Source organism: Limulus polyphemus, unplaced genomic scaffold (genome assembly GCF_000517525.1).
Source record: "Limulus polyphemus unplaced genomic scaffold, Limulus_polyphemus-2.1.2 Scaffold3301, whole genome shotgun sequence".
Lineage (NCBI taxonomy): Eukaryota > Metazoa > Arthropoda > Merostomata > Xiphosura > Limulidae > Limulus > Limulus polyphemus.
In genome coordinates this window covers 51,108-64,740 of record NW_013668911.1, presented here as the reverse complement: position 1 = coordinate 64,740, position 13,633 = coordinate 51,108, and the positions used below count along the sequence as shown (strand labels likewise).

At 31.9% G+C, this 13,633-nt stretch overlaps 1 protein-coding gene across 2 annotated transcripts in view; it reads right to left on the bottom strand.

The window, feature by feature from the left end:
* Positions 1-5,067: 5,067 nt before the first annotated feature.
* LOC106469098 (rRNA methyltransferase 2, mitochondrial-like) overlaps positions 5,068-13,633 on the bottom strand; it is a 10,145-nt gene continuing 1,579 nt past the window's right edge. The window contains exons 2-4 of one of the 2 annotated variants that reach the window (XM_022397511.1): positions 11,271-11,336; positions 9,053-9,540; positions 5,068-5,584 (exon numbers count right to left, since the gene is read on the bottom strand). In XM_022397511.1, the coding sequence (XP_022253219.1) occupies positions 5,151-5,584; positions 9,053-9,374 (756 nt within the window). In that variant the 5' untranslated portion in view covers positions 9,375-9,540; positions 11,271-11,336 and the 3' untranslated portion in view covers positions 5,068-5,150. The remainder of the gene's footprint in view (positions 5,585-9,052; positions 9,541-11,270; positions 11,337-13,633) is intronic. The other variant, XM_013929553.2, reaches the window with a different exon arrangement.

Below are 13,633 nucleotides of genomic sequence, written 5' to 3'. Positions count from 1 at the left end.
GATTATCCTTATTTAAAAAACACGTGTGACACTTAATACTGAACCAGATTATCCTTATTTAAAAAACACGTGTGACACTTAATACTGACCCAGATTTTAAAACTATCATGTTTTGAAATATAACTTTTATTTCAGATTCATTTAGAACCGCGCAGTCTACGTTTTCTGCACATTTACACTGAACGCCTTCATGCAGATTTTTACTCATTTTTAATCAAATCATTGACGCTAGAACTTCATATAACAACTGTGACACCAACCAACTGAAGCACCTAAAACCAAACTAATTCAAAATACATACATCTAAAATCACCTTAAGCTCTCAAAGTCTACCTACAATCTCACTCATCCGTTTTTTTTTTCTTTCTTAATGTCTATGGTTATTTTAATCACACTGGAACAGGTTTTTAGTCAAGCACAAGGCTACACAATCGGGTGTCTACGCTCTGTCCACCACAGGGAATCGAACCCCGGACTTTAGTGTTGTAATTCCGTAAACTTACCGCTAACTAACCCGCTAGGTCAAAAGAGAAACCTGTATGTTGAAAGAAATTTTTCCACATTTCTTGCATAATGTGCTAGAAAGGAATTGTGAGTATGAGTGGATCTCAATACACCTGATACGAGCAAAAGTCTCGTACAGTTTAGGTTTGGGGTCGAAAGCCCCGTAATTCTCACAGCATGGTCATTCGTTATTCCAGTATTTTTTCTGGTTACTTTCTCCCAAAAATATCCCAACTTTTGGAGTGAAGTGGCACAAAACAAGAGCTATATGATCATACTGAAAGGTGATGCCTTAACATGGCAGTTTGGCTCTGAACTAAACTTCTTCAACAGTTTTAGATTTGTGTATTTACGTGGAATAAATCAGAAAAGTTGTTATCACTTGAATTAAAAAATAAGAGGTCGCCATTGGGAAATCAGCCGTAACTGAACATGGCTGCGCGCATTGAAGGCAGCTATTTTGAAGACATGAATTAATCTCATCCATAAGCCACTCGAAATTGACCTAGTCTTGTAGATACGCCAGTGACTTAACGTAACCTGTTTTGATGTGTGGAGTATACTGAGCTGCATTTGTTTACCAGTTTTTGTCACTTGAATTCAGACCTTAATTACACCACTTACACATTTATTACATTCTATATACACAAATTAATAGTGTAAACTTTTTATTCAAACTGCTTTATGTGTGTTTAACCATCAATTCGCCTTATATATTAACCTTTTACCATTTCTTATTCTTTTCCATACTGTTTGACTTTCATGTAACTATTTGGATTTTTCAGTTACCTAGAAAGTTCATTAATGGTTTATTTCGATCTGTTATGATGGTTTTTGTATATTTTACATTATTGGAATACGATTAAAGTGTAATACATTTTCGTTATGCTTAAAAACAGTTCTGGATTTTGCGTACAATTGCCAAGTTTAGTATATTGTTGTTTGGTATACAGCCTCAATGTTGTGAAATTTGAATGTGATATAGTTGGATACTGGGAGACTGACGTAAAGAATGTAGAGAAGATGTTTGTATTAGACTCTAACACTTGAAGTAAGAAGTTCTGCAGACTGGACAAAGATCTGGATTATCACGATTAATCATTGTAGAAATAGAATACAAGTTTCCTAATTAGTTGTATAGGTTAATTACTTTTAACAAAAAAGATATCCACCTATTCAACATCTTCCTGTTTTTGTTGAATTTCTGGCATTCGGGTTAATATCACATTTTAAGCATACACTGCGCAAGAGCAATTTTTCACGTTTTAATATTTTGTAGGGTGGCACTCTATCTTTAATAGTATTTGTTAACACTTGTTATTGTTGCTGTTTTCATAATGTTATCATATTCCGTTTCTGAAAAGTGGAACAACATGTGCGTGCCTCGTTTACTGGCACACATTAACTACATTTTAAAACTTTGCAGTTTCACGTTACATTCAATTTCTATTGTTGATTCAACGTTTAACATGTCACTCTATGAACAGTTTTATTATCTACTAGATCCAGAAAACATACATATAAAATGCTAACGTGAATTTTAAAACGGGACTGGGTGTGGCCCAGTGGTAGAGTGTCGGGCTCCGGATCTCAAAAGCCCAAGGTACTATTGCTGAACACGCTCAACACTTTCAGCAATGGTTACTTTAAACGTGAGAGGTCGATATTGGTATTCGGTTAAGAACAGATGAGATTCATAGTCGACGGATGCTGTTGCTTGCCTACCTTCTGATTAGCAGTTCCAAATTAGAAATAGCCATATCAGTACTCTACGAGACCTCTGAAATATCAAAGTACAAATGCAATTGTAATTACGTTCCTGTCATTGGAAAAAAAAAATTATAAGTAAAACATTGTGCCTAATAATTTACTTCACAAACGATAAAACGTTTCCGTCAGCTTGACATCTTTTGAGTAGTTACTAGAAAGCAACAACTGAACGATAAAATATAGTTGATAAAGATAATTACGTAACTTTTTTTCATTAGATAAATCGCTTTTGAAGTGTTAACAGGTGTGAGCACATTTCACGAGGGTCGAATCTTTTCGGAAGTGGATCTTAAGTTGCCATTAACAGTTTGTTTGTTTTGAATTTTGCGCAAAGCTACACGACGGCTATCTGCGCTAGCCGTCCCTAATTTAGCAGTATAAGTCTAGAGGGAAGGCAGCTAGTCATCACCACCCACCGCCAACTCTTAGGCTACTCTTTTACCAACGAATAGTGGGATTGACCGTCACTATATAACGCCCCCCACGGCTGAAAGAGCAAGCATGTTTGGCGTGACGGGGATTCGAACCCGCAACCCGCCATTAACAGAATCTTTAAAAACTGTTTTTCGACAATTGGTATTGGAATGTTGGATTATGAATAGCTAATGTTGAAAGTTCGGCAGAAAAATGGGTAATTAACGCAAAAATTAAGCTACACTAATATATACATTTTTATCAAATTGTAAGTACAAAAGATAGGACTATAAGAAAATGTTTTGTGTGTATTTTCAAGGAATGTGTATCACATTGATGTACAGTATTGAAAATTCGATTTGGTGAAAATTATAACAAGGGTAAGAATAAAATACCAAAACGTTTGTATTAGAATTCACTGGTGTATTTTCAATATCGAATAAGAGTTCCTTCAAAAATGTCCTCCTGATGACTCAGCGGTAAGCTCGAGGCCGTATAGCGCAAAATTCGAGGTTTGATCCCTGTTATTGGCACAAAAGCAGGTCATCCGCTGAGCAGCTTTGCGATAAAATAAAACTTTGAAAAGATTTGTCTCCACTAATATTACTACAGCCACATGACACTGACATGGTGAGGGCAATCTTAAGATATACGTTCTACTGTTTTGGTTCAGAAACATCAAATAACAATACTTTTTTTTTGTCTTAACGCGAATTATTTCAAACACAAATGTGCTGTTGAAACATCACTTTTTTAGTCGATCAAACTGAAGAATGTTAATAAGAGATTATTGTTTAAGCATCTAATGTAAATATATAACATCTCTTCAAGTAAAGTTCAATTAGAACATGGCTAATCATTTGTCATTAGTGACCAAATGACGCACCGACAAACAGCTAAATTACAAAATGAGGGTGAATTTATCCATGTAGACGATGATAATCAGACTCTACATCTGACAAAAAAGTTAAATACAGAAAGCTTTTGATAAGAAATGAAAAAAAAAAGGTAAAAGGAGCCGCCAAAAATTTTGATGCACGTAAATTCCAGAAGTCTGCCAACAAAAACATATCTTCAAAACAGACCGTTGCACCACGAAACTCGCCGAACCATAATAATGTGAACCCCAATCTAAGCGGATTGGTCAGTTTTTCTGTAATTCGTAGCAAAATGAACCATTTCAAAATAGCGGCTCGCTTTGATCCTAAAATTCATGTTTTTTAGGAAGGTGAAAGAATGATAAGTACAAAATAAAAGGTTTAAAATTGGAAAAAAAAGCTTAAGTAATGGTTTGTAACAATTTAATAAGTGCGGAAAGAAACATATTTTCGTACCAGACTTTCAAAACTAATGTAATTCTGTAATCTGTAATTCCATGACGAAGAAACTTCAACAACCAATAAAAATGTTTAAAATTCGTGTTTAATAAAAAAAAATTCATTTTATTGTTATGCTGGTATAATGTATGTTAACAATTTGAAGTAATAATAACGGGCTTTTGGGGATATTTGTGTTCATACAAGTTTACGATCATTTTTGAGCTATAAGATTTTGTTTGGAAATTCGCGCAAAGCTTACACGAGGGCTATCTGCGCTAGCATTCCCTAATTTAGCAGTGAAAGACTAGAGGGAAGGCAGCTAGTCATCACCACTCTTGGGCCACTCCTTTACCAACGAATAGTGAATTAAAACGCTTCCACGGCTGAAATGGCGAGCATGTTTTGTGAGACGGGGATTCGAACCCGCGACCCTCAGATTGCGAGTGGAGCGCATTATCCACCTGGCCATGCCGGGCCCCGTGGACGGGGGGTGGGGGTGGGGGGTGGGCAATTTATCAAAGTGTTTCAATGAACCAGTTTAAAATTTGATATTAAGCAAGTGCGTATAAAGAACCTTATTGAGAGAGTGACGAGAAATGAGGCAGAAGGTTTACAATTTCATCAAGTTAATTGCAGGTGGAGATCCTAGCCAGTGACTCCCAATCGTTATTTTATTATTTCTAATAGTTTTTGTACAGTTTCCGAGATAGGGTGCCTTGGAAGTATTAGCACTCTTTTGTTAAGTGTTGGTACATAATACTTTCGTACTTTACATTACAAGGTACTAACTGCATTATTCGTTTCTCAGGATTGGCTCCCGTTAATCAGTTTTAATCTGATACTATTTTGTAACTGTTACTTTATAAAGATTTTAAAGTACTGACATCAGCAACTAGTTCAATCATTTCTTCATGTTAAAGTACGTTACATGATTGGCAATATAGCCGATACTTATAATGTTAACATATTCAAACATTTACAGCAGAATAAGATGGAAATTTACAATTTTTATTAAAATTAAAATCTGCATTTTTTTATTATCACCATAAATAAAAAAAAATCATATTATAAATAAAAACCATGCTGAAATGTTTGAAAGAAAAAAAAACTAACATATTTTTCTTTTAATACAGATAAGAAAAGTTAAACTACAGTTATTCCTCTAAAACCTTTTGCCAGAAAATATAATTCTGATGAATCTGTACGACTTGATGCTGGTTTAACATGCTTAACTAACTTAAAAAACTTTTTCAAATCTGAAGCCAATCTTTCAGTATTTTTTCCTTCCCAAATCTTACATAAAAACACTCCTGACTCAACTTGTAGTAAATTAAATGAAAACGTTAGAGCACTGTAGGCCAGTGAAGTGATTTGTTCATGGTCCATTTCCTTTATTCCTGTGGCATTTGGTGCCATGTCACTGAGCACAATATCAACTTTCTGATTTCCTAACATTTTCAGAACTTTATCTTGGGTAGAATGTTCTGTACAATCTACACCAGAGATGGTTTCAGCTCCCATAACAGGCTCCATGGACTTAATGTCCAGAGCTATAACTCTTCCTTTTAAATGTTTACCTGTAAGAAAAAAAGTTTATGGATGTCTACACGTGTCTTTGCATCCGTGATAATACGGAAAGTTATATTGCATCAACTATAACACAACAGGAAATAAATGCATCATAGAGCTGGGAGTGGAATTTGGTAACTGATTAATCATCATGCTCATTAATCATTTACATTCAATTAACTGATTATTATCATGAGACTTGATTGGCTGGAAAAATAATCGGAAACACTAATTTTCAATTTGTTGGTTATTTTCATGACATTAATTGATTTAACCATAATTTTGATTAATTGATTATTTTATGTAACGTTAATCAATATATCAATGCTTATAGGGTCACCAATAAAATCTGCTGAACATGTAGTTTTGTCCTTTTACGATGTTCAATATCATTCTTATCTATTTTTGGATTAATTTTGTTTGCTTGACTCTGTTTAGTTTTAATTATTTTATATTGATAGGACTTTACAGCCATTTGGAAATTTTCATGAAGAAAACTTATGTTTCACAAATATCTCAGAAGCTCAAAAATTTATGTCTAACAAATCAATATTCTGTCAAATTTTCTTTAGTTCAAGAGAAATGGCAGAAACTGTAGCATGAAACAGCAAATATTGGAAGGTAGTGCCTCAACATGATTACTTAAGTATAGGTAAACAACTGAGAACTTCTTGGTTTGAAAACATAGTTTACAGTGACAAAAGTGGGGCAGTGGTAAAAAAAAACACAAGTCAGAAGTGGCAAGAGAATCAGGTATATTAAAGAGTAGACAATCTGAAGGGAAGAAAACCAGGGCAGAACAATGGTAAGGAAAGTCCCTGATGATAGTAGTTTTTCACTCCACATGTAGTTGTATAAAATAGATCTACTATTCTGTCTGATAAAAGTAAGTGGATGCAATACTCAATGTGAAATTTATAATGTACCAGACTTGCTAGTTTGGTACAGAGAAAGGGTTTTGAATTCAAGAACTGATATGTTTTTTCCTTAATGCGTTGAATAAAATTAGCAGATAAGGGGACAGAACTTGGAATTTTATGACTTTTGGAAGAGCAGGTCTGTGGATCTAGTGGCCAAGATGTTTGATTTGAGGAATAAAAAAACAACAGACGTTTGTTGGATTATAAGTGGAAGCAGTAGTAAAGGCTATATAAAAAACATGTCTGGAATATGTACTAAGAAGTAAGATAACTGGCTTAAGCTTTAGTACAAGAATAAATAAGAATTATTTGCACAAGGTGGGCTGCACTGGAACAAAAAGGATTATAGGATTTTAGATGTGGCCATAAACATTCTCATTAAGCAATTTCATAACTAAACATGTTTTTATATTAAAGGACCTTATAGAAGTGACCAAGTGTAAGATATAATAGTGTAGGGAGGAATAAAATTAAAGATCTATTTATCCAACTAGAAGTTCCAAAATAAACTTTTGAAGTTATAAGCTTTGATATGTGTTACTAGATTTTTTATCAAAATAATCATGAAAGATAGTTTAAAATACAGAGTAGTATTTAATCTTGTTTACAGAGTTAACTGAAGGCACAACAATAAAATTAAGATATCTTGAAGATGCAAATTCCTCTAGAGAGTGAATTGGTTATATTTAACAGAAATAAAAATTAATGAAGATGAAAGAAATATTTTCAGGCAGCTATTTCTTGCTAGGAAAATAATATATCTTAAATTATAAAATTTACTAGGATAGGCTGTTTTATTCGAAAGAGGATAAAATGTTTAACGGAGGTGATGAAACTTTATTAAACATATGAAAAACCTACTAGTGAATAAGCTTATCTTCAATTATACACAGAAAATAGTTAGAATTACAGTTGTTAACATTTACATGTAGAAACTAGTGGCCACAGTTTCATAATTTTTAATACTTATGTATATATATAAAAAAAATGACTTAAAGGAAGTCATTTGAACAAACGTATTTCAATTTTTAAGTTAAAAAAAAAAGATACCACACGTAAATGAGAAACTTCATCACCATTTAGAAAACTTTTACTTGTGCTATTAATTACCTTAATAAAATAGTATTATTTTAAAACTCGTGTGGTACAACCCTCTTATGAAATTAATACATAAATTATAAGAAAAAGAAATGGGAACTGTCTGCTTACATAAAAAATGAGCTTATTGGAAGCATGTCAGATTTAGAGGTTCAAAAAACAAATAAAATAAAATTAAGTATTCATTACTTAAGGCAAAAAGGGACTAAGAAACACTTAGCCCATATTTATTATCATCTTTTTTTTTTAATATGATAAGAAAAACAGTATTTTATGGGTGGGGAACAGAAAAAACACTTAGAATATACCTGCAATGCTTCTAAACAATAATATTAGTTACTATATCAGGTTTGTCATTAATATGTTGAATGGTTTTTTAATTGAACAATTTTACAAGTGGTAAATAAAATCTTTCTTCAGGAATATGTTTGTGGATAGATATTTGGTTTCATTGTTGTTAAGTGCAAACTTACACAATGGGTTATCAAAACCCTACTTTTAACATCATAAGCCTGCAGACTTACCACTGAGCCACTGAAGGGCATGTGGGTAAAGCAATCAGGTCTTACAAAAAATTAATTATTTGGGTAAGAGAACTGTTTGATTAAAAAATGAAGCTTGTAAAGTTTAAAGAAAATAAAGCTCTTGACCCTTACTTTTTTAATGACTTCAGAGAAATACTTGGGAACTAGTTTACAGGTTTACACTACACCTTTTCAAAATTCTCTCAATGCTGCATGATAAAACATAGTTGGAATATTACTAATAATGTTTCTACTAAAGTTATAAAGAAGAGGCCTAGAGATTATGTGGAGTTCTTTTTCAGATTTTTGTGGATAAAATCCAAAATATTCAGAAAGAATTATATTAACACTTATTGTTTATAAAGTTATAGATGTACATTCTCATGAACTATTTGAAAAAGACATACTGAAATACAGAAATAATAATTATTTTTATAAGAAATCTGCTACCTAAATGAGGTTACTCTTATGATTGTCATTTATCTTGATTTTCAGAAAATCTTTGTTGAAGAAACCCACAAAAAGTAGCTAGAATAAAGGTCATAACATACTTCGGATTGTATAAAGGATAACAACTGTGTTTAACACTGGGGTCCATTATCTGGGGTCAAACAAGTCTCCCATAATTACTGGATCAGCATTCTTATTATTAGCATCCCTGATCTCATTATACAGTTATTCTTTCTCTGTCTGACCATATATGTATATATATATATATTCAAACTCTTGACAATGTTTTTTTGTCTTCAATTCTAACAGGCTGCAGCTCATCCCTTACATTCTTACACACAAAGATATATATACATATAGCCACCCCACCCACTTTTAAAAAGTACATCAATATAAAAACTAAAACAAAAGTGTTCCTAACTCATTATGCATTAAATTCAGAATTTTAGAAAAACCAATACAGTTTAAATCCTAATAACTATACCTTGAGAAGTTTGGTTAAGTTTTTCAACCAAAACCTGTGTCCATGCTCCTGGTGCTGCTCCACACTCAACCACCATCATGCCTGGTTTCAGTAGCTGGAATCTTTCGTTTATTTCTAGCAGTTTGAAAGCACTTCTAGCTCTATAGTTGTGATATCGAGCTTTCTTTATATATGGGTCATTTAGTTGTCTTGACAACCATTCCTGGGAACTTTTACTTTTGTTTTTCAAGTTTTGTGGTTGAATTTTATTGAGAAAGGATGAGACATGATAACTCCTAGTTGTTGTCATTAAACACACTGGTAGCTTGAAAACTGAAAACATTTTCCATACATTTCATTTGCAAATGTTTTCTAAAAAATCAAATGCAGACCATGCCTCCTACTGTTATTTACAAAAAACAAACAAGGTTCCTTACGATGACCTGTTATCCAGATAATCATATCTTTATTTCATTAAATATTTGTTCATCAAAAGTAGGCACTTTTTCCTGAAAAAAAGTTAACAATAAATATAGTAAATTAACATGTATGAAAATAATATAATAACAGTTATTAACTTCAGAACTATAAGTTAAGATTAAAATAAATTAAATTAGAATAGTTACCACAGATTGTACAAAGAGTTAATAAATTGGACACTGTCAATCAAAGCTCCTCTCCTCATCACTTCGTTACACATTAATGTGATATATCTCAATATATTTCTAGTTTTGTCCCTAAACTAAAAGCAAGGAAACTCCCACTACCAATAGATGTTCAACATCTAAACGTACCCAGATATGATGTGAAAATAGAAGAATGTTTCCCCAGTGGTAACTATAAGAATTGCATTTGGATCTTAAAAATGTAAATTTCAAAGATATTACTACCCGTGTACATTGGCACGGAAAAGTTTACAGAATCTTGGTATGGAAAAACATAACACAACACATTATGGAAATAAATAAAAGAAAGACAAATAGAAGGTCCTACCAATGTTATTTAATTAGCTCAAACACAAGTGGAATATGGAACAAGGGACATTTTGTTCGAAGTTTCATGTTCTATGAGCCAGCAAATGATCTGCTAGCAGATACACCATGTGAAATATCAGCCTACCCTGTCTAATAACAATTCAAGTTAAAAACAGTTGCATGGTTTAAGTATCTTATTAGGTCAAGACAATCCCAAGATCTACCCAAATACATAAAATTACTGCTAAAAATATTGTTACTCATAATAAATAATAATTGTCACACAACCAAGAACAAAATATACAGTGATCACCGTTTCATGTTAATAGTGAACTTGGTAAACACTAACTTCAAAACCCATTCACTGATTTTTGTGTACATTATCTTTTAGATAAACATGACTCTTGATCAAACATAACTATATATCATGTTCAGCATGTTAGAATTGGACAAGTGCATCTGACCAACACTCAGGAGTGCAAATGTTGGATTAATTCATTAAGATCAGTTAAATCTTAAAATTTCAATTGTCATGTAATAGATACAAACACCTTTTGTACAACTCACAAAGTTTATCTGAATAAATAGCGGGCATTCTTAACTTTGTGTGGAAGCTTTAAAGAGAATTTGAAAAAATGTTCATGTTTTTACTTTCAGTGACTTTTTGCAACCAACATAAAATCATATTTTGAGTTCCTTTTAATGACTAACCTGATGCAGTAGACTTAGGAATAACCTTTTTTCAATATTTGATAATAAAATGGTACTTTATCATTGTCTGTTTGGTCATCGGTATCATATTTTTGAAATTCTAAGGTATTCGAGATGCTATTTGTCCTTTAAACACCTTGACCAGTATGGCAGATTTAAGAGTTCAAGTTATGATTCAGGTAAATTGAAAGAAAGAGTAGAATGGTTACTATTTGGCAAGAAAACTTGTGATGATATGAGATGACCTCTTTGAAGAGATTGAAATGATTAATGCGGTGGAAGCTTTATAAGAAATAATAAAAACACTGCAAAAAAAAATCTTTAATTACCATCATTTCAAAAAAATTTTCTTATTCCATTATCAGTTTGAAAAACTAAAAATAATTAACTTTTTAAGTATAAAAAATGTCATAAGTTTTTAAGCACGAAGTTGGTATAGACATGGGTTTAGAAAAAACATATTAAGATGATTAATATGTTTATACTTTACAATACAGGTTGAAAGAAACTGTAGAAACACAAGTACTGCAAAATCAATAAATCAAACAACTTACTGTATTATGCCATGTTTTAGCAGCACGTGACAACAGCCTAACTTTTCCCCCCCATTTTGATGCTTCCTATGTAGCGAGACACAATTAAACAGAAGTCCTGTTACTTATTGTTAGACTGTTATTATTTCATATCTAGTAAATTCTGACAAACACAATTAAATGAGCAAGCTATTCAGCAATCAACAATTTCTTTGAGCAAATAAAATATAATGAATATTAACTTACTGTAACTTTGTTTTTATTAAAGCAATCTTTCCCTAAGTCATGTGTGCAACAAAGCTTTTTAAAAAAAAAAGATCAATTCCAATTTACAAGAAAAAACTTCTAGAATTACGGTTGACAAAAAATAATATTTATGTATTAAAATACTACTTAGAGTTTTAGAAGTTATTATATAATACAATATGAGATCGCTATTATTTTTGCTTTATTTTTAAATAGTTTATCAATTTACTTCAGTTTATTATTACATAAAAAATTGTACAGATATACTGATGCATAACATGTATCCCATGGAAGATATTAAGCATAATAATATAATATACACATATAAGATACGTGGAAGATATTATGCATAATAATATAATATACACATATAAGAGTTTAGTGTTCTAAACTAATACTCAGGTTTGTTGAATTTCATGCAAAGCTATTCGAGGGTTATCTGTACTAGCTGTCCTTAATTTTGAAGAGGTAAACTTGAAGGCAGACAGCTTGTCAATACCACCCACCACCAACTCTGGGGCTACTCTTTACCAACAAATAGTAATTGATCCCCACAGGTCAAAGGGTGAGCATGTTTGTTGATGGGATTCGAACCCGTTACCCTCAGATTGTAAGTTGAGCACTCTGATTACCAGGTCATGTGAGCCCCCAATAATAAGGATACCAAAATATCTTTATAATAATTACTCTTATAGAGCCTATTTATTATTGACTAGAAAACAATTTTCCTTTTAAATATTATTTGATCATTATCCTAAAAAATAATTTACTGAAAATAAAAATTAACAAAGCATAGCTATAGCTATAGCAATATGTAAAACATGACATTAGTTACATCAATATTATTCTTCCCATACATAAACTGAATTTGTGCACAAACAAACAGTACTGCAGGTGGAACACTGAAATAATGCCTTAAAAAGTGTTCCAGAAAACATTAAAATGTTACTCAGTAAACAACAAAACAAGCTGATGTACTTCAGACTGTTTGAAATAGTTCTGAGTAGAGCTAATTAAATGACTTTTCTTAGTATATATTTTTTCACTAACTATATAAGTTCAAAAATCCTCCACTTATGCCTTAAATAATGTAACACTGTGTTATGTTTGTAGCATGTAACAAGTAAGCAATATATTGGGCATTTCAAATTGAGAGAAAAATGAAATAAAACTACCATAATATGACTGATGACATCAACAAAGACCTGAAAAGCATACAGGAAGCAGAAGAGAAAAACTGGAGAAACTGTGCAGCTTCTATTCTGTCAAAGTAGCTTCAAAAGTAATAAGTTGCTTTTTCAAAGTATCTTAAAATATAACTACCTAATGTTTTTTAGGAGTAGCTTTAGCTAACTACTTTTTAAAGTTCTGTTCCAAATGGATTCATGATGGGGAAATATGAAGTCTAATGATAAAGATAAATATAGTTAATAAAACAAAACATTTTTATTTACAAGTAATTCCAATATTTCTGAATACACTTATTCCATCTTAATTAAAATCTGGAGGTAATATTATAAATATATTTATTAGCTAATGCTGTAGTAACTTCAATAACTAATTTACTTGTAATATTTAATATAGTGATAAATGGAAGGAAGTAAAAATTATAGAATACATTAGCAAAATTACATGTTGCGTGAGACATCATTTTATAATTATAACTATTCTTAACAAATGGCTAAGTGTAGCTATTTATAATAGTATTAGGTCAAACGACATTTGTAAGTCATTAAGAGGTAGGCAGTCCTTTGCTATGAGTAAGCTTTCTTTAATGTGCCTGGGTTTAAGTAATGGATGGCCAGTCTTATTCGAAACTCCTCGGTGTTCACAGACTATTGGTATTTAAGTGTTTTGTTTTGACAATGCACATGACCTTATAATCAATACAATCCTTGTAGTAATAATGAAGAAATCAATATATGAAATATTGTCTCAACATGTGAATGAATAGCTGAGTGCCTGGGTTTAAGTAATGGATGGCCGGTCCTATTCAAAACTCCCCTGTGTTCACAGACTATTGGTATTTAAGTGTTTTGTTTTGACAATGCACATGACCTTATAATCAATACAATCCTTGTAGTAATAATGAATAAATCAATATATGAAATGTTGTCTCAACATGTGAATGAATAGCT